Source organism: Melospiza georgiana, chromosome 5 (assembly GCF_028018845.1).
Source record: "Melospiza georgiana isolate bMelGeo1 chromosome 5, bMelGeo1.pri, whole genome shotgun sequence".
NCBI classification, from domain to species: Eukaryota; Metazoa; Chordata; class Aves; order Passeriformes; family Passerellidae; genus Melospiza; species Melospiza georgiana.
In genome coordinates this window covers 34,562,512-34,586,564 of record NC_080434.1, presented here as the reverse complement: position 1 = coordinate 34,586,564, position 24,053 = coordinate 34,562,512, and the positions used below count along the sequence as shown (strand labels likewise).

The following is a 24,053-nucleotide window of genomic DNA, read 5'->3' as shown; positions in this document are numbered from 1 at the left end:
CTCCGCCTTTCCCGCCCGCGGCGTCGGGACACGGAAGGTGACACCGGGACACGGGGGAGACACCGGGACGGGGCTCTGCGGGCTCAGGAGAGCCAGGCTCCTCCCGTCCCAGTCCCGATGCCGACGGGGCAGAGGCGGCACCGCCCGGGACCCCCGGCAGACCCAGGCAGCGCTCGGCCCCCGCACCCCGGGCTACGGTCACGGCCCCGCCGCAGCGCCCCGGGCTCCGAGCGGTCCCCGCGGGAGCAGCCGTCGGGCGGGGCTCGCACGGCATCGAGCGAGGCCCCCGAGCGATGGCCCCGGGACCGGCGGGGACAGGGGGGCGGGGCCGGCACAGGTGCGAGGGGCGGGGCCATGGAGCGCGGGCAGGGGGCGCTGCGGCGGGGCCACCGTGCCCGGGCCGGGGGGCAAAGCGCTGCTGGGGTGTGCCGCGCCGTGCCGCCTCTCCCCCGCCGGGCGGATCCAAGCGGCACCGGGCCGGGGATCTGTTTGGGGCCCGGGATGGCCGCGGGCACGGGGCGCTGCCGGCTGCAGGATCGCGGCCGTTCCCCGGTGCGGGCGCGGAGCCGCCGTGTAGGTCCGGGACCCCGCAGGGCGCCCTCTGGCGGACACGGAACGCGGTGCGAGCGCGGCGCCCCCGCGTGGCCGGGGGACAGCGGTGCGGGGGGCGGGGCCTGAAAGAACAGAGGGCGGTGCGAGGGACGGAGCCGGGCGGTAAAAGGGGCGGTACCAGGGGCGGGGCCCGAGCTCAGGTGTGCAGGGCGGGCCCAGCTCAGGTGTGCGGGGCCCCAGAGCGGCTGCGCGGGGCGGGGCGGAGGTGATTTAGACCCCGGAAATCGCCTCAACCGCCATTTGCTCACTCAGAGCACGGTGCGGACGGAGCTCCCTGTGCGGGCTCCGCAGGTAAGGCGCGGAGGTTTTGGCCTCCCCTTCTGTCCCTCTCTCTACCCCTCCTTCCTTCTCCGGGTATTCCCCTTTCTTTCTGCCCCTTCCTTCTCGCCCTGAAACGCTCCTTTCCTCTCCTCCCAAACCTTACCCCCCGACACTCCTTCCCGTCCTGTCCCTTCCCCGCTACTCCCTTCTATTCCTCCTCTCTCCACCGTCCCTCTTCTCCCGCCCCCTGGCCTTTCCCTTTCTCTCCCGCTTCCCTCCTCACTCCGACCCCTCTCCATTCCCGTCCTCACCATCCCAATCTCTCCTGTCTCCCCGTCCTCCCCTCTCCTCCTTCCCTCGCACCGCGGGGCTCGGGGTGCCGGGCAATAATAAAGCCCTGAGGGCCGGAGCCCGGCGCCCCCGCCCTCGCTGGGGTCCCCACACGGGGCCGGAGCCGCTCTGCGGGTCCCCCCATTGCAGTTCAACACAGCGCCCCACAGCGCCGGGGCTCCGGCTGTCCCTACATCACACTGGGGGGGTCCTGGGGTGGGGGGCCCCGGTTACAGGGGCTCCCTCGTTAGGAGGGGGTCCCGGGGGGGAGGGGGGTGGGAGGGGCCCCTTCCGGAGGAGGGGGTCCGGGGGAGGGGGGCCGGGCCTGGGGGGGTAACTCCCCCTCCAGGTCTCACCCCCTCCCCCTGGACCCCCTCCTCCGGACCGGGGCCCGGGGGGAGGGAGGGGGGGCGGGTGGGCTGGGGGGGAAGCAGAGGGGCGCACGTCACTCTGCGCCGTGAAACACGTACACGTGTAAAACAAAAAAACCCCACACGAACGGCCCTCCCCTTCCGACCCCCTCACCCCACCCGGCCCCGGTCCGGAGGAGCGAGTCCCCGGGAGGGGGCTGGGGCTGGACCCCATCCGGAGGAGGGGTAGGACCTGGAGGGGGAGTTACCCCCCTCCAGGCTCCCCCGGACCCCCTCCCCCGGAGGGGGCCCTCCCTGAGCGCCCCCCCCCCCGGAGGGGACCATCCCCGCGCCTTAAATCCCCCAAGGCCCCGCCCCGCGCAGCCGCACTGGGATCGCTCTCACCTGTGCGGGCCCCGCCCCTCGCACCTGTGCCGGCCCCGCCCCCGGGGCCCCGCCTCCCCCCCGCCCCCCTCCCGCCCATAAATGCCGGCGGATCCGCGCCTGTCCCGCTTTCTGCGGGGGATGCTCGGCTCGGGATGCGGCGGGAGCGGCGGTCGGAGCGCTGTGCGCAGATCCGGATCGGGGGCGGCGGCTGCTGCTGCGCGGGGTCCGAGGCGCTCAGGTAGGATCGGGATGTGGGCCCGGGGATTCGGGTCCCGGTCCTGCCGCTGTTTCCTGTGGGAGCTGGGCCGAGCCGCTTTTTCCTCGGCGCGCAGGATACTGGGGTAGGTACCCGGGGTGCTGGGGCCGGAGGATCGGGGGATTGGGGCTGGGATCGGGAGCGGCATCACCGCGGGCGGGAAGAGCCGCTCCGGGACAGGCGCTGTCGCTCTGGCTGCGGCCGGCGCGGGGCTGGGTCCCGCCGGGGCTCCAGGCACGATCCGGCTGCGGCGGCAGGGAGCCGGTGCTGTGCTGCTGCCGTGCCCGCCAGGAGAACGACGCTTCCCGGGAGCAGCCACTGGATCGCGGCTGGAAGCGTGGAAGGACACGGAGACCGCCCGTACCGGCCCCGAGATCCCGGCCCGGTAACCCCGGGGGGACACCGAGCCCCCTCCCCCGGCCCGGTAACCTCACGAGCCGCAGCGCCCGCAGCCCCTTCTCCGTGCCCCGGCCGGGAGCAGCCACTCTGGGATGGCCGCTGGGGCCGAGGCGTTGCTGCTCCTGCTCCCGTTGTGCCTGGGGTGGGACTGGAGCCCAGGGAAACACGAGGGAAAACTCAGTGAAAACTCTTTGCTCTTTATTTCCAGAGCCGTGAGGATCATCGAGTCAAATGCTGAGGAGTGACCGGCCCAGCTGCGCATTGATCACAGACTTTCAGCCTTGTCAGCACCCTGCTCCAAACACCTGAGCCAATCCCAGGGTTGCTCCAAAGTCCTGCGTGGGATGGGAATGACTGCTGCCAGTAAGAGACCTCCTCTACAAATGCAGCTCCTTCCCTTCTGTGAATGCTGCTTTACACACCAGCCCCTGCAATGGCTCTAGGGCAGAACTGGCTGGCACTCACCTGTCAGCACCAAACTCTTCCCCACGACCCTGATTGTTCTGCCCTTTCCAGGATTTACCCAGCAGCTGTAAACGTGCTCACACGATGTCCCTTTGTTTCCCCAGGAAGAAGTGAACCAGACAGCTCCTGAGGGTTCCTCTGGAGAGTGGCAGGGGGCGTTTCCTGCAGGTGAGCGTTGCCAGCTCAAAGTGACGGTGGCTGCTGAGGCCGGGGCTGTTTCTGGGCCCAGAGGCCTCGGTGTCTCCTGCTCGCTGCCAGCCGTGCTCCTTGGTGTTCCCTCAGGGTGTCCCAGCGGGCTGGGAGCGCAGGGCAGGAGGAGCCAGAAGCTCCTGAAGGCAGCAGCCCCTCGTGTCTGTGGGATCTGCAGGAGGAGCTGTGCCTGCACCGTGGCTCCTGGGCCAGGGGCTGCTCTGAGCAGGCACGTGGAAATGCTCCAGCCCACACAGAGCACCAAGAGCCCAGGAGGAGCCCAAGGAGCAGCTGGCATTACCTGGGAATGGAGGCACGGCCCGTTTGCACAGGGGCTCACGCAGCAATTCCCGGTTCAGAGCTCCCACACAGCTGCCAGCTATGTCCCAGCCACCCCAAATCCCTTCCCTCCTGCCCAGCCTGAGGCCACCATCCATCAGCAGCATTACAGCCAAGGCAATCTTCCCCCACAGATACTGAATCCCAGGCAGGAGCCCTCAGAGATACCTGGAAATCAGTGGGATGGAGTTTGGAGTTTTTCAGGATCCAGCTGCAAGTGCACAAGTGGTGGAAAGCTTTCACAGGTAGGTCCCACTGGAGGTGTGCTGAAGACAGGGATGTGCATCCCTTTCCTGAGGGAAAAGAATCTGTAGAGGCCACTGCTGAGGCTCTGAGAGGAGCTGAGCTTCTGCAGGGAGAGATGTCCCCCCCTGGGCACAGGGGCTGCCCCAGCACAGGCTGGGAGCACATCTGGCCACTGCCTTCTCCTGCTTTAAACACCAGCTGGATGTTCTCCATCCTGGAGCTCAGGGGCTGAAACCAGCTCAGTTCCAGGCAGCTCTGTCCAGTGCCCCCAGGGACATCACTGGGCTGAAGGTTATAAATGCCAGTTCTGTGCCACATAACCCTGTCCTTGTCCCTGTGCTGCTGCTGAGCTTCCTTGGAAGCTCTGCTGCTCCTGACACAGCTGCTGTCCAAGGCAGCAGCTCTGCATGGGAATGCTCACACTGCATGGGGCACTGGGAGGTTACTGCAGTGGGAATGGAGCAGGGAATTTGGGGCTCTGGGTGTAATTCAGCACAGCTGACAGGGAACCCCAAATCTGGGCACCACACAGAGAACAATCCTTGTCCTGCCCTGTCAGCTCAACCCCCTGGGCTGGGAAGCTTTGGGAATTAAATGTATGGAATTACACAAATCACAGCAAGTGGCATCACCCAGAGGGACAATCCAGATCTCAGACAATTCCTCCACAATCCACTATGGGGGAAAACACCCTGTGCCTGCCAGGAGCTCTGACTGCTTTTCCTACCAGCTCCTGAGCAGTGTCAGGGCCACCATGAGGGCTTTAAAACCCAAATAAACCCCATATCCCACACAGTGATAATCCAAATAAAGAAATGCATTCTTGTCATCAAAGCTCAAAACTGTGTTAGGAGTTCTGACAAGCTAATGGGATTCCCAACAATCTCATCAATGCTCTTGGTTTCATTTTCATGTAGTTTTAATCCCTCAGTGGGCAGCCTGTACAACTTATCCTGGGATTTAGAGGTTGAGCAGGGCTGGCTTTGGATTGACCTTCACCTCTGGCCCCAGCCTGTGCAAACACACCTTGTGCCAGAGTGGGTGAGCTCATCACCTCAGCTTTTCCCTCCTAAATATCCCCTACTTATTTCCCTGTAGATTAACTCAGACTTTGCCCCAAACCATCCACTCCTCACCTCCATGTGGCCTCCAGGTGTCCATTCTGCTCCTCACAGGTGCCCTGGTGACACCATGTTGGTCCCTTTGCCCTTCTCCAGCCTGAGGCTGCTCCTCTGCTCGCTCTCTCCAGCCTCATCCCACAGGGATCCTCTTGTCCCTTCCCTGCTGGTGCTGCCAAGGAAGGAGCACACAGTGAGTCCCAGGGCTGCCCCCTCAGCCCTGGAGAGTCCTGGCTGTGGGCCCTCAGATTTCCCAGGGGAATTGTCTGCTGGGCTCCCTCCAATGACCTCAGCAATTCCCTCACAAATGCCACCTCACTCCCCCTGACATCCCCTCACATTCCATTTTCCCACACAAACAGTTCTTGTATCCCCTCTAGGTTACACCAGGTTTTCAGCTACATGAATGGCATCATCTGTGCCCACTGCTCGTTATTCACCCAACCAAAATCAAGAGCAAATGTTGGTTGGGCTTTAATAAGAACTTGAAATAACTTTAAAGCAAAACAAATCACCTTTTTCTTCTGTGGTTTTTTTTCCTTCAGATGCTGGACTTAGCTCTGAGGATGTGTGCTGAGCTCTGGGTGGAGGGGCCTGTCAGGCTGAATGGCTGAGTTTGTGTTCTTTCACTGGGCATCAGCAATGCCCCAGTCCCTTTCCCAGGCTGTTCCCAGGCTGTGCTCAGGCTGTGGCAGCACAGGCAGATGCAGCTCTCAGCACTCCCTGCTCCAAACACAACTCTGGCCTCCACTGCAATCTGTCTCTGCTGGGAGGTTTTCTCCTAGAGAAATCAAAGAATTGCTCATGGCACTTTGGAGACTCAATCTGCACAAAGGGAAGTAAGGAATAAAATCCTGCTCCAGGAGCCCCTGGGCTCTGTAGGGCTGCTTAGGGAAGGGACATTCACTCCCTGCAGTGCCCCCAGCCCACCTGCAGCACCAGCACAGGCTGCCAGCTGGGCTCTGCCAGCCCCTCTCTGTCACCCTCCCTGTGCTGCTCCCTCTCAGTGCCCTGGGCAATCCAGCCCTGAGCCTGAGCAGCCCAAAGCTCTGGCTGGCAGCCCAGGGACAAAGGGACCCTGCCAGGGATGAGGCACATTCCCAGCCAACGCTCCCAACAGAGCACAGAGACCCCCCTGGAGCTCCTGGGTGGGGCTGGCAGGAGGGCACAGCCCCTGTGGGGTGGCAGTGGCAGTGACAGCAGCAAAGTGCCACGGTCTGGTGGCACAGCAGAGACACCAAGGGCAGCAGTGCCCAGGGAGGGGCACAATGAATTCTGCTCCCTGTGCTGCCCCATCCCAGCAGGAAAGCTCCAGGGGGGATGGAAACTCCTCCCCTTCCCCCAGCCCCAGGTAAGCCCTGCTCAGTTTCACACACCCAGCTCTCACCTCCAGCTGCTCTGGGGCTGCTGCCACATTCCTGCCAAGGTGCCAAAGCCACTTGGGACAGGGCTGCCTCTGTGTCCCAGGGGATGGCAGGGACCAGGGTGCTCCAGCAAGGACAGCCTGAAACCAGAGCAGATGTGTCAGGGTCAGCAATGGGCTGGGGACAGGAGCTCTAAACCCAGATTGCTGAAAACAGCCCCCAAAATGTTCCATGATCACACCTTTAAAATGGCTCCAAAGGGCAGCAGCTCCACTGCCAGACCAGCACATGCACCATTCCCTGTGCCAGCCCTGGCTCACTGAAAAACAAAACAAATCAGCCATCACACAGGCCCTGTTTGCAGAATTCCTGCTCCAAACCCTCACCTTTCCTGCCCAGCACTGAGGGAAATCTGACACAGCATTATAAATAACCTTTGCTGAGAGCAGCCATCACCCCAGTCCTCCAGCCTTGGCAAGATTTGCAGTGAATGGAGCTAAGTTCTAACCCTGAACCTAAATTCCTGTCAGTTTTTGGTAGAAAGATACTGGACAGTGAATCATGCAACAGAACTGAAAAATTGCTCAAGGAATAACAAGGCCCAGAGCAAACCCAACCACCCCCATCACTGCTGCACCCCAGTTTTGGGAGAAATGCTGATATCATTTCTAAATACTCCCCTTCCCTCCCACTCAGTCTCCAGCCCAAAGCCCACTTCTCACAGACACAAACTAACAAGCCTGAGGCATTGTTCCCAGCAGCAGGTGCAATTGCTGAACTCCCTTTTCCCTGGATTGCTCCTCTAAGCACTTGCAGGAAACTCACCTGAGCCCAGAGACTGTTGTGCTTTCCCAGAGGGAAACAGAGCCTGATGGGCCCAGCTCTGGCACCACATTCCCCTTGTCCCTGCTGACCTGGGAGGCCGCAGGTGAGCCCAGTCCCTCAGAGCCCATCCCTGGCACCAGGAGAGCTGGAGCTGTTCCCAGATCCCAGTGCCCTGCAGGGCTGTGCTGACAGAGCACAGGCTGAGCTCTGTGCCCACACCATCCCTCATTCTCCTCCCAGTGCTCCCAAACCCTCCCAGCCCTGCCCCTGTGCCAGGCCCTGCCCAGCCCCAGCAGAGGCTGTCACCCAGCCCTGCCCCAGCTGCCCCCCCTGGCAGGGCTGGGAATGCACCGAGGGCTCCTGACCCCAGAGCAGTCCTGGGGGCACAGGCAGTGCCCAAGCTGCCCCTCAGGGCACAGCCAACACCACAGCTCCCTCAGCCCCAGGGAACTCTGGCATTTGTCCCTTCACTCTGCCCTTGTCCAGCAGACACAGCTGGGGCTGGGCTGGCAGGAATGGCATTCCCATGGCAGGTAATGCCAGCAGAGAGGAAAAGAGGAGCCCTGTGTCCCTCTGACTTACCCCACAGCGTGGGCAGGACCAGAGCCCTCCAGCAGAGCCCTGGTGCTGAGGCCTCTTGCCTTTGGCTGCCCAAACACCAAAGCTTTTGGCAAAGATGGGAGGAGTTTGGTGATTTTTCCTGCCCTGAAAGAGAGGAGGAAAAGAAAATTAAGTCCACTGAGGAAGTCAAAGGATCCCAGCTCTCATACTTCTGCTCTGATTGCTCCCTATGGGTTTTACCCATGACAGGTGACACCAATTCAAACACAAACGTGTCCTTTCCCAGCATTTTTATTCCTGACTATTTCAGACATTAAAAGGATGCTCATTTTCCATATTGCATTCTTTGCCCAATTTCACAGAACCATTTTTATCCCAGACCCCACGTGTCAGCCATTCCATCCTTTACCACTGGACTTGGCACAAAGGCAGGGACACCTGGGATGCTGCATCACAAAAATCCCAAAGAGAATCCCCTCCAAAACCTCACAGAGAAAGGATTTTTGCTTTTGGGACACAAGAAAGGCCTTTGACCATTTGCATCCACATGCAAAGCCCACACTGAGCACTTGGTTTTAAAGATGTTGCACTTGAAGTTACAGACATGGAATTGCTCTGGGATTTGGCATTTCCTGCACCCACACAAACACATTAAAGGAATGAAGTGCAGAGTCCCAAAGTTTGGTTATTCCAATGCTGTTTTGGTAGTGCCACTTGACACACCAAAATCCACAACAACACTTAAAAAATGAAAAGCAACTTTCACCCCACATCCCCCTTCCTTTTGATTTTGCAGTTCTGGGCAGAAGAGAAGAGAAGAGAAGAGAAGAGAAGAGAAGAGAAGAGAAGAGAAGAGAAGAGAAGAGAAGAGAAGAGAAGAGAAGAGAAGAGAAGAGAAGAGAAGAGAAGAGAAGAGAAGAGAAGAGAAGAGAAGAGAAGAGAAGAGAAGAGAAGAGAAGAGAAGAGAAGAGAAGAGAAGAGAAGAGAGAAGAGCCCAGGACCTGCTACCAGCCAGTGCACCAAGCACCTGTTTTCCACAGATTCCCCTCACAGCTGATGGCCTTTCTAGGAAAGCTTCAGTTCCCCCTTACCACCATCACGGGCAGCACTCGGTGCCAGCCCCAAGGGCAGTGCCCATCTCTGAGCTGCCCCAGGGGCTCTCTGTGGCACAAACCCGCTCTGGGCCCAGAGCTGACTCCGGTCCCTGCCAGCGGCACTGCCCAGGCTGGGGGCACAGCGTGTGCCCTCTGTGCCAGCTCCACAGGCAGCCCCTGGTGCCCAGCAGTGCTGCTGGCAGCCCTGGCACAGGGCACGGAGCCTGCCCACTGCTCTGCGCCCTGGCACCGAGGGTGGCACAGCACAGAGGCCGATGGCAGCCACACCAACGCTGCATCCAGTGGCACTGATGGCACTGAGAGCCCAGCCCAGGAGCCCCAAGTGCTGCTGAGGGCACAGGGCTGAGGGAGCCCTGCAGCTGTGACAGTGACACAGCCACAGCAATGCCCAGGCACACAGAGATCCATCCCCAGCTGCTCCACCAACCCAACTCTGTGCTCAGCTCAGGCTGTCCCTGCTCCAGGCAGGAGGAGCCACACAGCCCCGAGGCTGGGGCACACCCTGCCCTGCAGCAGGAAACAAGGGGTTCATGGAGCTCTGGGGACACGTCTGTCCCCAGAGGGGTTTGACAAACATCCAGCAGTGTGGATCTGTAACAAAGACAGCTTGTACCTATCCCTGCAACAGACTCGCCTATGTTACTTCCTCAAAGTCTCTGTTTTAGAATATTTTGCTATTCCAGGTGTTTAAACAAGACTGACCATGAGCTCTGCACCCTTGCCACGCTCCCAGCCCTAAGGAAGAGCTGGATATCCTCACACCCATCCAATCTGAGGGAGCTGCTGCAGCATTTAAACATTTAAAAGCCACCCCTGCCCCGAGGGTGCCAGCCCAGCAGTGGCTATGGGACACCAGGAGAGCAGCAAACAACACCCACTGCAGCCTCTGCACTCTCAGCACTCCGGCTGCACCGTCCTCGCTGCTCAGCCACTCCCAGCTCTGTTCCCAGGGCTCCCAGCAGGAACCTGAGGGCCCTTTCCAGATGCAATCCCCAAAGAGCCACTGCTCTCCCCTCTGCCCACCCTCCTGCCCCAGCTTTCACCCCTTTGATCGCCACCACCCCACCCAGGACACAGGAGGAGGCTCTCAGGTGCCAGCTGAGACCCAAATCGTTCCAGTGCCTCAGGAAATAAATACAAATAAACTCGTCCCCTCTAGGGTAACAAAATGTCTCGGGGCCCAGCTCCTGTTTCCTAAGGCAAAACACACGGAGCAGGGGAAAATGGCAAGTCCCAAACCCAACCAAACCTGGTTTGCCATCGGTTTCCACCAGGACTGCTCAGGGTTCCCACTGCCCCTCAGCTGCAGCCACAGGAGCAGCTTCTCTCTGGGACCCAGGGGGGGCACGGGGACCCCCATCCCGCTGCTTCCCGGGACACAGAGCCCAGCCCAGCCCACAATGAAACATAACAAATGCAGTTATTGCCTCTGCCATTCGTGTATCAGCTGTGGCACAGCATTACTGACCACAACAACCCTGAGAGAGCGCAATCTGTAACTACTGCTCTTGATAAAGTATCATCTGTCAGTTCGTGTATGCACTGCAGAGCTTTTGTAAACAGCAGTGTAACAGATACTATCTTAGACTGTAGCATAATAGAGACTGTGAAATGGTAAAACGCTTTTACATGTAAGGAACTCAGACAATGGTGTAAGATAATTAGGTGATTTCCCACATCTGGGGACAATCTTGTCTGAAACACAAGATAACAGAAACAGAAACCAGAGCACCGAAAAAAAGGAAAAAATTATTGACGGTCGTTATCAAATAACGAGGGAGTGAAAATAAAACAGGATGGCACCACAGGAAGAAATAAAGTATATTGGTTTAATCCACAAGATGGCACGGAGGTTAAAACCAAGCAAAAGAACATCTAAACTCCAAGGACTGTTAGAATATGTATAAACTCTAATGAATATGCACACACCACTGCAATGGAACAGAACCTAGAGAACACGGTTTAAGGTGACCGGGTGCTCCTGGCAAACAGCCCAGCACCCCAGCGCTGCCTTTCATCCCTTAACAAACGTGTCAAAGTTCTAAGGAGTGAACTTTGTTTCTCACACAACAAAGCGCTGCCCCCGCAGCCGGGACGAGCCCCAGCTTTATTCCACGGAACGCGATCCCAGAGAGCCGCAGGGCCGGGACAGCCCCGTCGCACCCACAGCGGGTCCCCCGCAGCAGCAGCGCCCGAAGCAGCCCCGTCCCGCTGTGGGTGCCCGGCCCCGGTGCCCCCGGCCCCGCTCCCTCCGCTCCGGCCGCTCACCTGAGGGCACCGCCCGCCGCCTCCCGGCGCCGCTGCCGAGCCGAGGGCATTGGCCCCGCTCCTGGCTCCGAGGCCGCGTTCTGCGCTGCAGGGCGCGCTCCGGGGGACGCGGGCCCGGGCAGGGACAGGGTGACCCGGGCTGAGGCGGCTGTGCCAGCGCTCTGTCCCCTCACGGGGCTCAGGCCGGGGAGCGGGGCCCCGCCACGGGCCGCCATTGCACCGCGGAGCAGAGTCAGGGACGGCCGAAGAGCCGAGTGCGGCCGAGTGGAGCCGACAACAGCCGAGTGCGGCCGACAACAGCCGAGCGTACCCGAAGGGCCGACGCTGGCCGGAATTTGCCGAACCGATGCGAGTTTACTGAGGTGAAAGGAACGGAACGGGACAGAACCGCGTTCAGCCGAACCGAACTAGATAAGCCGAACCAACCTGAACATTACGGGGTCGTTCACTCAGCCATCTCTCAGTGTGGGCAGGCACCCTCAGCTCCAAGGAGCTGCGCAGAGCGAGCGCTTGGTCCCTTGGGAAGCACGGAATGATCAGCCCCAGTGACAGGAAAGTACAGACAAATGCCACGGTCAGCCCTGAGGATTCAGGAGGATTCAGAGCCAGTAGCCTAGAACCTGCCACAATTACATCTACAATTGCAATGTAATTATGGTATGACAGTGCAAGGCTGGAGTTCAGAGAGCTCAGCCATTCCACCGGGGCTGGGGACAGTACTGAGGGGGTTTTGTGTCAGTCTGATGGGTCTGAGCAGCATCAAGAACTAAAAGGAAATTTTACAGAAATGTTTTGAGACTGATTGCCCCAAAAACTTGGGCTGCTTCTAGGGGGACAAAAGATTGGAAAAAATTTCTGTTGAATTCCTGTCAGAAAGTTCAGACCCACTGGTTCAGCTATGGAAGGGATGGGTATGATGCACCACAGAAAGAGACAAAACCAGAAAGGTAAAAAGGTCTATCTCCCATCCCCAAACACGCTGCAAGGAAAAAGTTTCAGACAATGAAATAACAAAGAACTGGCTCCTACCTCTGGGGTTCAGTCCTACATTTTGTCCAAGTGCTGAGTGGGATGAGTGGCAGTGCTGTGCAGTACTCATCAGTGGAGACTCGCCCTTAAAAGTTGCCACACATCAGGTGGCACCAGGCACATCTGCAGGAGCAAGGACTGGCACAGAGCTGGTCTGGAAAAGGAATCACCCTGAGCGCAGGAGACAGGAGCTGCCTGAGCAGTCCTGCCATGCCTGGGCTCCTGCCTCTGTGGGCACATCCATGGCCTCGTGCTGCAGAGGACTTGGATGGGTGCCATTGCACACACTGGCCTGAATGGAGTCATGTGCTTATCCAGATGTGGGACTGCATCTACATCCCTGCAATAACAGCATTGGCATAAAAATTCTGTTTTGTAGGAGGGTAACTATATACTGAAGTCATACAAACACGTAAAACTTACACTGTTCACAGAAAAAAAAGGAAGCGCTGCCATTACTGTCAATAATACAGAACATGAGAATATGCACCTCACCTGTCAACATCTAAAGGTCAGAGCATTTCCATCCTGGAAGTGCTTCCCAGATGGATCCTCTGAAAATTTATAGAAGCATGCTGAAGCAAAACACAAGCTAAACGTTCTGCACGGCCTGACGTGGTGTTCTGTGGCTGCCTGGAAACTCTGCTCCTTCTGGGCTTTGACTGAAACACTGCACAGTGTGCAAGGCAGCAGAGACTCATCCCGAGACTCCTGAGTTATCCCTGTTCTGCTGGAAGCTGCCATTCCTCTGACAGCCAGCTCCTACCTGCTCTATGCTCACAGCTTTTCAGTTTCCCATCTTAGGGACACAGAGCAGAGCAATGCTCTTTTCTTTTTCCTGGCTTGTGTTCTTTGTTGATTTGTGAAAACATCTCTTGGGATAGTTGATAACTTCTGGCTTTGTATTGCAGGCACAGTTTTTTTCCTGGTATCAGCTCCTTCAAAGCCTGAAAGATTAACTTGTTTTCCCTCACTTGCTAACTTCATGGAGGTCGCCTTCCTGCTGCTCAATTAGATTGCATTTTTGCCATGTTGGATAGACAGGAATAGAAAGGAAAGAAAGCAGAAAGAGCCCCCAAACCTGCCACTATTTCCCATTTTTGGAACTTCATGTTGCAACAAAATCAATTCCCATAACTCCATCATGGCAACACCAAAACTCTGAGGTTCATCTAAGCTTCACTGAATGAGAATTAGAAACAGGGAGTTTAATTTTAATGCAATTTTAGGATTGAGATATAGGCTGAATTTACATGAATCTGACTGTTTTCAAGTTTGCTGCTGCTGAGAGCCCAGCCCACATCCCCAGCGCTGCAGTGACACCCTGGAGCTGGATTTGCTGGGGCAGCTCTTCTGGAACTGTGCCAAAGGTGGGGCTTGCCAGAGCTCTGGGTTGTACTTCCATGAGTGCAAAAAGAAAGGAGGGCTTTACAGACCAGGGCACTGGGGAACAGTGCTGGGAGCAAACAGCCATTAATGCAATCCATCATTTATCACCCAGGAAGAATTTGTACAGACAGACACTAACCTAACTCATGTTTCACTGCTTTTTTCCTTTTCCACAAGGAGTGAGGCAAATCTAAATCTGGTTTGGGTGCCAGATGTGAAGAGAAGCTCTGAAATGCTGGGTTTGTGCACGGGTTTGCTCACAGACTGTAGGCTGTGCACTGGCTCTGAGCTCACCTCAGGGTTCTGCTCACTGGCTCCCTACAAACACCCCAGCTTCCCAAAGTGGCACTGCAGCAGCCAGAACGTCTCAGTCCGTCAGTAAATCCAAGCTGAGAAATAAATATCCGTACTCACGATTGCAGAAGGGGCTCGGGGCATTTTCTGATTGTCTGAGGAACTTAGAAACTCTTGGTAACTCTCCCATTCCTGGCAGGGATCTCAGAAATGAGGAATGGCTCTTCACAAGTCATTGACAGGTGCAAGGCTTTCCTTTGGCAGGTCTCTGAAATAAAGCACAAGTCAGGTTTGGTGGGAAGCAGTTACTGTGATTTACAAAGCAATATTTAATATTAAAGCAGAACATGAAACTCCTTGTGTTTGTTGAGCTGTCAGACGGAAAAATTCAGACTGAGCTCTACTGAAACAGAAGATTTTGACCATTTTGTAACACCTTTGATGCTTCTAAAGGAGAACAGATCTTGAAATGACAACTTAGATGTTCTACATTTAATATTCAGGAACATTTTTATATAAAAACATGTAACAATCAAAGATCCCTTAGTAACTACTGAAAGGATTTGGCATTTTTTGTTAATTCTCCAAATAAAAAAAAAATCTCAACTCAAGCAGTCATGAATTCTCTGCAGAAGGAATGTTTTCTGGTGTCTGTAAACAGCACTTCAGCGCACAACAGTGCTTAAGAGTTTCCAGCACTCTTGGAACATGGTAATCTTTTTTCCTCAGATATTAAGATAAATACATACTGAAGTATTTATAAGTGTGTATATATATGTGTGTGTGTGTGTGTGCTGCTGTGCCATAGTTAACAGGCCTTCAGCAGCCACCCACAGCACATTTTGTGACCTCACACCTCCACTCAAAGCAGGAAATCTCATTTGACCTCACTCCTGTCTAACACAGTTATATCCTAATGGTGTCAAAATGTGAGGGGAAACCTGGACAGGTAGGAGAGGAAAACAAACAAAGACATTCTTTGAAATAGCCCTGTAGGATAAGGGCAGCAGTTCAGCTGCCTGATAATTGCCTTGACATGGAAGGTGTTGCGAGTGAGGGATTTGTTTGGGCTCTGTCTCACCTGGAGCTCTGTGGATGATCTGTAATTTAGAACAAAACCTCCCAGACTGGGAAGGTGATTCCAGTGACCTGTGCTGGTGAGAGGATGGTTTAACATCAGCATCCAATTCTCTGCCACAAACCAGGAGGACACATCACCCCAGGCCCAAAACTGAAAATCTCCACTGGCAGGAAAAGGTGTTCTGTGCTATAAAAAAATTCCCTTGTCAAATGGCTCCTGCTGAAAGGAAGCCAGGAAAATTCAATGCAGTGTAAACAGAACATGGACTGGGAGTCCTCCACTGCGAGTTTGATTTACCTGGATGGGTTCCAGGGAAAAATAATAGCACACAACCCGGTATATGGATACATCAGCCTGCTGCACTTAGCACATCTTGTGTGGAGTAATTAAAAACCAGCCCCTTGTAAATTATGCAGCAGGAGTTTTGTACTGCAGGAATTAAAGTGCAGTTTCACACACTTTCATAATCCTTGCTTTCCCAGTAGCTACAATCTGACAGCACTAAGTCACATGAAGATGAGGAGAATTTGAGTCCTTGTTTTGTTTCCAAGATGGGCTTCCTGTGCACAGAGTTGTTGGGAACTGGGCTGCTACTCCTTGGCAGTGAGCTGATGTTATCAGAGCAAACAAAAATATCCACCAGAAATAACTTTCCATGTCTATTTTTAGCACCTGCCACCCGGGGGTGCTCAACCTCGGTGGCTCCTTGTGCACAAAGTGTCTCCTCCCCTCCTCCCTCCCTTTGACATGAGTGCAGCTGCCCTGACTCTGTCATCTCTGAGCTGGACAGGGAGCAGTGAGGGAAGAGCCATTCCCTGGGAGTGCAGTTCCAGTTGAAGTGTGGGCTCCTGTCCAGCCACTCACCCCCCTGAGCTCCATGAGAGTCACAGAGACTCCAGGTGGGAATCCAGGTGGGATCCCACCCATCTGGGAATGTGCTGCACTCCTGAGAGGAGACAAAGCAAACCTGAAGCCCTGCCAGCCTTGGAAAAGCATTCCCATCGTGGCATCATCTTCTAGATAAAATAAATCATAGCCTATCTTTTTGCAAATTGACCTGTGAGTTCCTGGCAGCAAATCAACAGGATACACATGAAAAATAACAAGGCAATAACAACACTGTGCATTATCCCAGGCCCCAGATGGAAGCCTGGGGAACGATCAATATGATAAAGATTCAGCACTGCTGCTCTCTTACAAAGGAATGGCAAAGTAACAGACTCATTTCAGAAGGCAGCTGGAAAACACACCAAATCCACCTGCCACGAGATGCAAAGAAAACCCCAAATATAAAACACTTCCTTGTTGGTTTGTCTGTTTCCTCTCCCCCAGACTTCCATTCATTTGAACTGGAATTCAAGGGAGCAACTTTTTGTCCTTGTTTGGAGGAAAACCAAGGAAGGGATGGAATTATCCATTTATCCTTAGCCCAAAAGCTCAAAGACAAAAACTCACTTGCCCACCACGGCAATGTGAAAGGGGGAGTTTTTCCCCCAGCACCTCTGTGCACTTTGTTTATCTCTGATTTTAATGCCAGTTTTAATTGCCAGTGGGCACAGCACAGAGACAGCCATGCTTAGGGCATGGCCCAGGTGTGGCACCTCCCTGCAGGCTCACAGGGAATCATTTCCAGTGCCAGCTGTGGGGCTGGCTGGGGCACAAGGCAACAGAGCCAGCCCTAAGGCCAAGGACTGACTGAGCCATTGATACCCAGTGGTGTTTGTTTCTCCCTGTCAGTTTGCAACCTGCTCTTTGGACAGGCAGCACAGCACAGACTTCCCAAGGTCAGACAGTTCACGGAGAGGGGATGAAGGCAGAACTGAGGGAGAAGAGGCAAACCCACTGAGGACAGCAGCTCTGCAAACAGCCCGGCCCATCCAGCCTGTGCTCCTGCCAGAACAAGCTCCCTCAGGCATTGCTCTCAGGATCTACCCAATGCCACCTTACTGGGCAAGGTTTTATAAATGAGAGCCTGAAAAGATGATGCCAACTTGTGCCAGAATTCCCAGAACTATGTAAAATAACTTCCACAACCAATGCAAGGTGGCACATGGCAGCTACCCTTCCATCTCACTTAGATTTTCATTCTGGATTACCAAGGGCAGGGTGAAAATAAAATGCCTTTCCTGAAAGGCAGCCAAAAGCCAAGGTTTCCAAATTCCAGTTTACGTTCAGAGCTTTATCACAATTTCACATGAATAACAATTTCATACAAATAAGTTCTTTGCACAGAAATTTCCACAATTGCCTCAGGGTGCATTTAAAGTCATTTATCTCCATATGGGTGCACTGCTCTAAGAACTTTAAGACTCAACTCATTATGAATCCACAGTTTGTGGTTACAAGGACAGAGCAGAGAGACTCACGCAGCTTCAGCCCCAAGACAGGCACCACCCATGGGATGACAGGGGACAGTCCCCTCCTGATCCCATAAAACCACAAGCACTGAAGTGACTGTGCCCTTCCAAGTGAAGGGTGCAAGTCTCCAGCTCCTGTGGCACATCAGCCAAGGGAGGTGTTGGAAAGTGCTGCTGCAAGGCTCTCTCTGTCAGGGTGTAGTCCCTCCTTAATTCTGGGCATTTTTCAGCAAACTCTGCTTGCATAGAGTTTTTTATCCTTTACAGTGTCTGGATCTCTGACTTTTAAACAGCATTTGTTGCAAATCAGAACCATCTCAAAGCTGAAAAATCTCACTTTGGGAATTATCTAAAAAACCAATCAAAATTCTTTATAGAAACCAGATTAAGTTTGTCAGACAGCTGCAGTTCCCAGCTGTTTGCAGCATTTAGGGAAAGAAACTCAGAGGTGTTTTTCCCAAAGTGATTTCTGCATTATTCAGTCCTTCTGTTCTCCCTTGGTAGCTGTCACTGTCCAACCTGAAGGGAAGAGTCTGAGGGGACGCTCCCTCTGAGCCCACAGTCCCTTTTCCATGCCCATGGCACTGTCAGGAATGCACTGAGACACGCAGGGAGCCGCAGCAGCAGCTGTTCCCACACCCTGCTGGGCAGCAATGCCCCCACAGCAGTGCCAGCAGCAGCCCCTGCTGAGCCCTGTGCCAGGCCCTGCTGCCCCTCAGTGTCCCCTTCCCGCAGGGAAATCTGCCCCAGTGCCTCTGGGAGAAGGCTTGGCTGGGAGGAATCTGCTGGCACCTCTTCCAGTGATACTGACTTGGCTTCCATTTTAAACAGCCAGGAAAAGATATCCTACAAATACTCCTTTCTACAGCCAGGGCTGCTTATTACCTTGAATGCTAAATCAGAGCCATATATATTGTCAAAGACCAAAACCCAACTCTCTTCCTCTGCCATAAACAGAATCCTGCTCTCTGTTTCCATGTAGGCTGGTAAATCACACAAAGTATTTTTTTACTGTTTTTTAGCTGCTGTCCCTTGTTTTGTATGGCTCACGGGCCCTAGGAGCAGCCTCAGCTCAAAGACATAGGCAGGCAACACTACACAGCCCTCACTGAGAAGAAACAACTGATTTTGAAATTTCCTATAAGATTTGTAATTATCAGAACCTGATTCCTACAGCTGAGGTATCCCAGACCTCAGCTATCCCATTTCAGGAGCCATAATGCTTTCATTCAAGTGGAACAGTTTGTTAATCTTGATTTTTTGTGCTCAGGTATTTATATTAAAAGCCTACTTAGTCATAATGTGGAGCAAAACAGGGATAATTCCAATCAAACATCTAAACCCAAGGAAAGTCAGAGGGGAGGGAAAAAAAAGACATGTCAAAGCCAACAAAGAGTGAAATAGTTGTGATCAGCCTTGCTGATTTTAGGAGAGGACACAAAACCAAAAGGTAAAAATATACCTCATGTAAGCAAACAGCTGCCTGCTCTAGTTAAACAGTGTGGAAGGAGACATTTCCTTGCTTCACAGTGTGCCTTTCTTTCCTGATAAAGTCTGGAGCTCTGGAAGACCACATGGAGATCTGCTGGTCCAAAGTGCTTTACAAGTAGAACCCACGCTATTGTCCAAAAATTAAATACATCTTCTTCTTGCCAGTATCCATTCAACCTTTTGTGTAAGAAAAATGGGAATATGTTGGTTGGATCTTCAGACCCCTACCCTTAGAAAGGAACATTCATACCTTGAGCACAGAGCTGACAATTAAGCTGTGGATATTCTCCCGAGGCAGGAGGGGACCATCCTGGCTGCAGCCCCAATCAGGATCTCACCACAGCAGAGGGGATGGATCTGTGCAGAGCTGGGAGCCCCAAGGTGAGCCACAAAGCAGCAGCTCCATGTGGAATACCACTCCCCAGCCTCACCCTTCTGAGGGAGCTGAAAAAAAAGGGTCATGTTTAGATTAAGAAAATGGAAAAGGGAAGAGCAAGGGAAGATATTTTCTGAAACCATTTTGTATTTTGTCCTCAAACATAAGTGGAACAAAAGTGCTGTGTAAAAATTACAGTGTGAAACAAAGCCCCAGAAGAAGAGCTAAAGGCTGGGCCTCCCTTCCTCTAATTTATTGCCAGAGTTATTCAGAGTGCACACACTTAATCCCTAATGTAAACCTGCAGGCAACATTACTTATCTTTAGGAAGACCTGGGATTTTTGTCTTTTCATTGTGTGGGGTGCAAAGGAAAGACGGATTAAATTGCTTTCTGCAGATATCAATATGGAATTTAAGGAGGTGGAGGGGCTGGGATTCCTTGGAATGACTCAAGTGCACATTTGCTGTCTCCAGTGAAAGGAGTTTACAATGGACAATGACAGAAATACGATCCCATCGTGTTGGGTCTGTGGCATTTGGACTTGTTTAGTGAGGCACCTGAAGGAGGCGTTTCTTTAGAGCAACAGCTGAAAGAACCAAGTGTATGTGTGCAAGAGTAGAGGGCTTTCCTTCCTAAGGGTGATTTTATGCCACAAACAAATGTTCATGGTCATAATGAAAATGACTCTGCATTCCTTCATAGTTACCACATTAGATAGTTTTCATCCTTCTTAATGAAAAAACTATTAATGAGAATGAAACTGGCCTCTAAAGCATTTCATCCCTGCTTCAGGAAAATGGATCAAGGGCTGGTTCTCATTATTTTTCCAAACTGAGCAGAATACATTTTAATGAGGCTGCTTTAAGCTTTACTCCCTGTCCCTCTTCTGTCTGGCTTCTGCCATTCCATCTCATGGCATTTCTGTGCTGAGGTCACAGCTGCCTTAGCAATATTAAAATATGGGGTGCATGCAGACCTGAAACACACGTGATCCTCTCTTAGAACAAGTTTAAAATTTAAACTTATTGGAATGCATGATCCGAGTACCTGGAACAGCTTTCTCAATAACCTTTCCACAGGAAAATGGAATTAAAAACACCCAGTGGGAACAATTCCAGCTCCAACCAATTTGCTTCTGATCATGAAGTCTGACAGTGTGTGACTGGTGCTGGCACCTTGTGCTGCCCAGGGCGAGCAGCCTCCAAAGCCACGAGTGCCCCGGCCTCTGCCAGGGCTCCATCCACACCCCAGAGAGACACGGGACCGGTCCCAGGCAAACGGGGCCCTGGGATGGCAGCTGACCCTGGGAGCACAGGGACAGCCCCAGCCCACAGCACCTTCAGCCCCAGGCACCTGCTCCTGAGGCTAAACGTGAATTCTCCTTCTCATGGTCCTACAATGCAGCCTTTTCCCAGAGGCAAAGAGAGGAAAGGGTCGGACTTAGGTACACACCCTCCACCTGCAGTGCCTGCTGCACCCAGGCCTTAATACCAATGATCTTTCCCTCTGCTCGTGGTGCAGTGTCCTGCCAGCACCATTTTCCATGCCATTCACTTTTTTCTCTTTTACCTTTGCTAGCTCCAGCTTCTCTACTGCATTAGGTAAAATTCACTCATCCTCACCTTAAAGGTTCTCTGTCCTTCACTCTCCACTCATTACCTCTGACATGGGATCCAGGGAAGGACCTGGGCACCCCTGCAGCACCCTGGGACAGCAGCTGGCCATCTGTCCCCTGTGCTTGGGCTGTCCTCCGTGCCTTTGGCACAGGGGCATGCACAGATGGCCCTGGAGCCAGGGCTGAGGCACTAAACCCCTTGGAGGGGACACAATCTCCTGTCCCAGGCCTGAGAAGTGATGTGCACAAAGTACCCACGGCCCTTCTGAGCTAAATAACAGAAGGAGATAAAGAACAGGGAAATGAAGGAGAAGAGAGCACAAGCAATAAGCAAATATCCCCTGATTTCTGCAGAAAATGTTACCCCAGTGCCACTGGACACTGATGGATGAGAGGAGTAGGGCAAAGCAGGAGGATTTTTCCAAACCTTTGGCAGCCATCCGTTGTCCAGAGCTGGGAATGACACCCTTGGTGCAGCTCCTGAGGCCGGGGCTCTCTGAGCCACCCACACAGAAGATGGATCCTCAAACAGCAGGCACAGGTGACAAGGTAAGGAGCCCAGCACACCACGCCTGAGAGATAAATGGATCCATCTGTCAGCAGTTACTTCACAAGTGAATTGCTCCCAGTTATGCTAGGAACAGCTTTTCATGAAACATGAATCTAAAGTACCACAGAGAGGAGGAAAATATACCAAGGAAATTCCTGCTATAATGGAAATTGAAAAGAGCACTGGATTCTGCTGTTATAACTGCAAAGAGAAGGGAGAGTTTGATAGAGGTGACAGTGGAACAGCTTTTGGGGTATTATTTGGCTGGGACAGCAATCTTCTCATCATGTGTCCAGCCTGTCCCCAGAGGTCATTTTCAAGGTACATGCTGAGATGAGAAATAGCAGTGGTGTGTGACAATCTCTCATGGCTGCAGAGAAATGTTCATTGTGCTGCCTTCCTGCCACAGAAGGGACAGCCACGTGTCAGATGGTGGGAGGGTGTCAGTGAAATGCTGGAGTTTGGCTACCCTGAACTGAAATCCTTCACACAGCCCACACCCAGCCCTTTCTCTTATGACAGCGAGTCAACGAACCCATATCAAGGGGCAGGCGAATATTTTCCCTCCCCAGTTTCTTCTGGGTTTTGGTGTGAGAGACGTGGATTGCACAGGTGGCCCCAGAGCTGCTGCCCACAGCCCTGAGGGAGTGTGACACATTCCTCTGGGCTCCAAATCTCTTGGAGCTCTCCCCACAGCCTGGCTGCTGGAACACACCACACTTGTTTGGCAGGCACCAAACTGAGCCTCAGTTTGTGCTGTAGCCCGAGAGGGGATTCAATAATGCTGAATTTAAAGTGATTAGATTAAAGTGCTGTCACAAGGACACAAATACTGAATTACTGCATCTCTTTGAGATGGGCTGAATTATGAGTAGTGCTTCACTAACTGATTCATGCTGGAAATCCACATTTACAAATTACATTCACCAATAAACTCGGCTTTGGTGTGGCACAGAAGTTATTGCTGTTACCTGGGAAATGTTTTCTGCTTTGGCTTTTGTTCCTGGGCATGCTGCACACCAAACAATGAACTTCCCATATCAAACAGCTTCCCTGAAACATCTGCTACCAGAAAGTTTGTCTGGAACTTGCAAAGGCGGATGACTTTTTGACAGGTAATAGCAATTCAGATCAGATGCAGACAGATTTAGTACCTAGAAGCTCCCAGTTTATTAAGATCACCACTGATTTATTCAAGCACCCCCCTCTCTTTTCAGCACCATTCAGAAATGAATCACTTGGCTGTGGTGCTCAGGGCTCATCCAGCTGCTGATAGCATGAAATGCATCAGCTCAGCCCAACTTTGCCGACCTCTCAGCACTTCTGAAGGACCCATCACCACAGCACCCAGACACCACCAAACCTGACATCTGCATTTAGTGCACACCAGAGAAATCCAACCATTTGGAGCAGTTACATGCTTCAAACTCCTCAGGCTTACTAAAGCACGTTGTCAGCACTGTTCATCACACCTATGGAAATTATGTTTCTGTGACACAGAAATATATTCCCAGTACAGCTGTTCTGGGCTGTGCCAGCTTTAGACAAGGAAACTTGCATTGCCCTCCTTAGGTTCCAGACAAAAGGACAGATCACGCCCAGATATCTGATTTTAAATCCAGGCTGGTTTGGATAATGTTATTGGCACATGGCACTTCCACCAGTCCTCAGTGAAGGGAGCAAAGATTCACTGTAGGTCCTGTACTCAGCTCTGGCTGTTCCCAGATTTCCATCAAACCTTTTGGAAAGTTATTCACTTTCTTTGCAACTCACATCTGTTCCCATAAAGATTTAGTTATGCATGGATAGCAGCCATATGATCTCCAGCTAATTTTCTTACACCTTTCCCAGACTAAACAGAGCTAGGGAAGTGTGGGACATGCTTGGAAAAGAGACACAGAAGGCTGAGGTGAAATGAGCACGGCAAATGCAAACACCTAAAGCACTTCTGCCTGATTTAACCCAGAACTGGCATTGCAGTTATTTCAGAATGGCCACTGAAGTGGCTCAAGGAGAAGAATGGCAGAAGGTAACAGATGATATCATGCCTTGAAAATAACCTAAAGTCCCACACCTGCCAGCAGCTGCTGAGACCCCAGCGTTCCCTCCTGCTGTGGGCACAAGCAGACAGCCAAAGCCAAGCGGGACAGAGCAGTGGTGCTCTCTGAGTCCTGTTCCACCTGCCAGTTACTGCCAGTCTCCAGGGACTTTCTCAGCCAGATGCAATTCTGTGCACTTACTGTCAGAGGTAGGTACCATTAGGCTCATGTGGATACAAGTGTCTGCTCCAATTTGTCACTTAAAAGTCTATTTGGGATGCTGCTCTTGCTTTAAGCCGTTGAGTGTTTCTTTTATTATTCCATATGCCAGTAAGTGGAATAACTTCAAGCAGGAACCTGAAGGCTCCTTTGTCTCCTTTGGAGCAGGCAACACGGCCTCTTGCTGAAAACAACAACCAGACTTGTTTTAGCAGTGACTCTCAGACTGGTTGGGCTCTCTGCTGGAGGGAGCAGTGCCCACACCAACGCTCCTCGTGTGCCTGCCCCGGTGAGTCACAGCCACATCAATGCCCACAGAAAATCCATGGCAGTCCTGCCACCACAGAGCTCTGGGTGCTGCCTTTCCCATCCTGCCCACCTCCCTCTTGCTGTCCCACACTGTGGATTGCAGTGCTGGGATTACTCCATGCCAGCACCCATTCCTGGGCTGACTGTGCCTCTGCCAGGCTCTGTGTCCCAGCACCCATTCCTGGGCTGACTGTGCCTCTCTCCCAGGCTCTGTGTC

At 53.4% G+C, this 24,053-nt stretch overlaps 2 protein-coding genes and 1 long non-coding RNA gene across 5 annotated transcripts; 1 reads left to right on the top strand and 2 right to left on the bottom strand.

Annotated features, from left to right (window-relative positions):
- The first annotated feature begins 2,124 nt into the window (after positions 1-2,124).
- Positions 2,125-4,977, top strand: LOC131084159 (uncharacterized). Its single transcript, XR_009114519.1, has 3 exons — positions 2,125-2,178; positions 2,804-3,833; positions 4,752-4,977. It is a non-coding gene; the product is annotated as an uncharacterized LOC131084159 (long non-coding RNA).
- Positions 3,035-4,152, bottom strand: LOC131084157 (uncharacterized). Its single transcript, XM_058025335.1, has 2 exons — positions 3,757-4,152; positions 3,035-3,550 (listed from the first exon to the last, which is right to left on the bottom strand). The coding sequence occupies exons 1-2, from the start codon at positions 4,150-4,152 to the stop codon at positions 3,035-3,037; spliced, it is 912 nt and encodes a 303-aa protein (XP_057881318.1).
- Positions 4,978-5,003: 26 nt separating the features above from the next.
- On the bottom strand, positions 5,004-11,316 carry LOC131084158 (uncharacterized). 3 transcript variants are annotated; one of them, XM_058025338.1, is made up of 4 exons: positions 11,086-11,316; positions 7,724-7,846; positions 6,340-6,456; positions 5,004-5,124 (listed from the first exon to the last, which is right to left on the bottom strand). In XM_058025338.1, the coding sequence occupies exons 1-4, from the start codon at positions 11,298-11,300 to the stop codon at positions 5,004-5,006; spliced, it is 576 nt and encodes a 191-aa protein (XP_057881321.1). In that variant the 5' UTR covers positions 11,301-11,316. The 3 variants fall into 3 exon arrangements, with proteins under 3 accessions (XP_057881321.1, XP_057881322.1, XP_057881320.1); XM_058025339.1 differs by lacking the exon at positions 5,004-5,124 and adding an exon at positions 5,502-5,733; XM_058025337.1 differs by lacking the exon at positions 5,004-5,124 and adding an exon at positions 5,775-6,030.
- Positions 11,317-24,053: the final 12,737 nt, after the last annotated feature.

Coding starts and splice junctions, on each gene's coding strand:
- LOC131084157 (XM_058025335.1), bottom strand. CDS start 4,152: ATGTGGCACAGAACTGGCATTTATAACCTTCAGCCCAGTGATGTCCCT. Junction 3,551..3,756: donor TCCATCCCACTGATTTCCAG/GTATCTCTGAGG, acceptor CTCCATTCCCAG/GTAATGCCAGCTGCTCCTTG.
- LOC131084158 (XM_058025337.1), bottom strand. CDS start 11,300: ATGGCGGCCCGTGGCGGGGCCCCGCTCCCCGGCCTGAGCCCCGTGAGG. Junction 6,457..7,723: donor GGTCCTGCCCACGCTGTGGG/GTAAGTCAGAGG, acceptor CTCTGGTTTCAG/GCTGTCCTTGCTGGAGCACC. Junction 6,031..6,339: donor CAGCCCCAGAGCAGCTGGAG/GTGAGAGCTGGG, acceptor CATCCCTGGCAG/GGTCCCTTTGTCCCTGGGCT.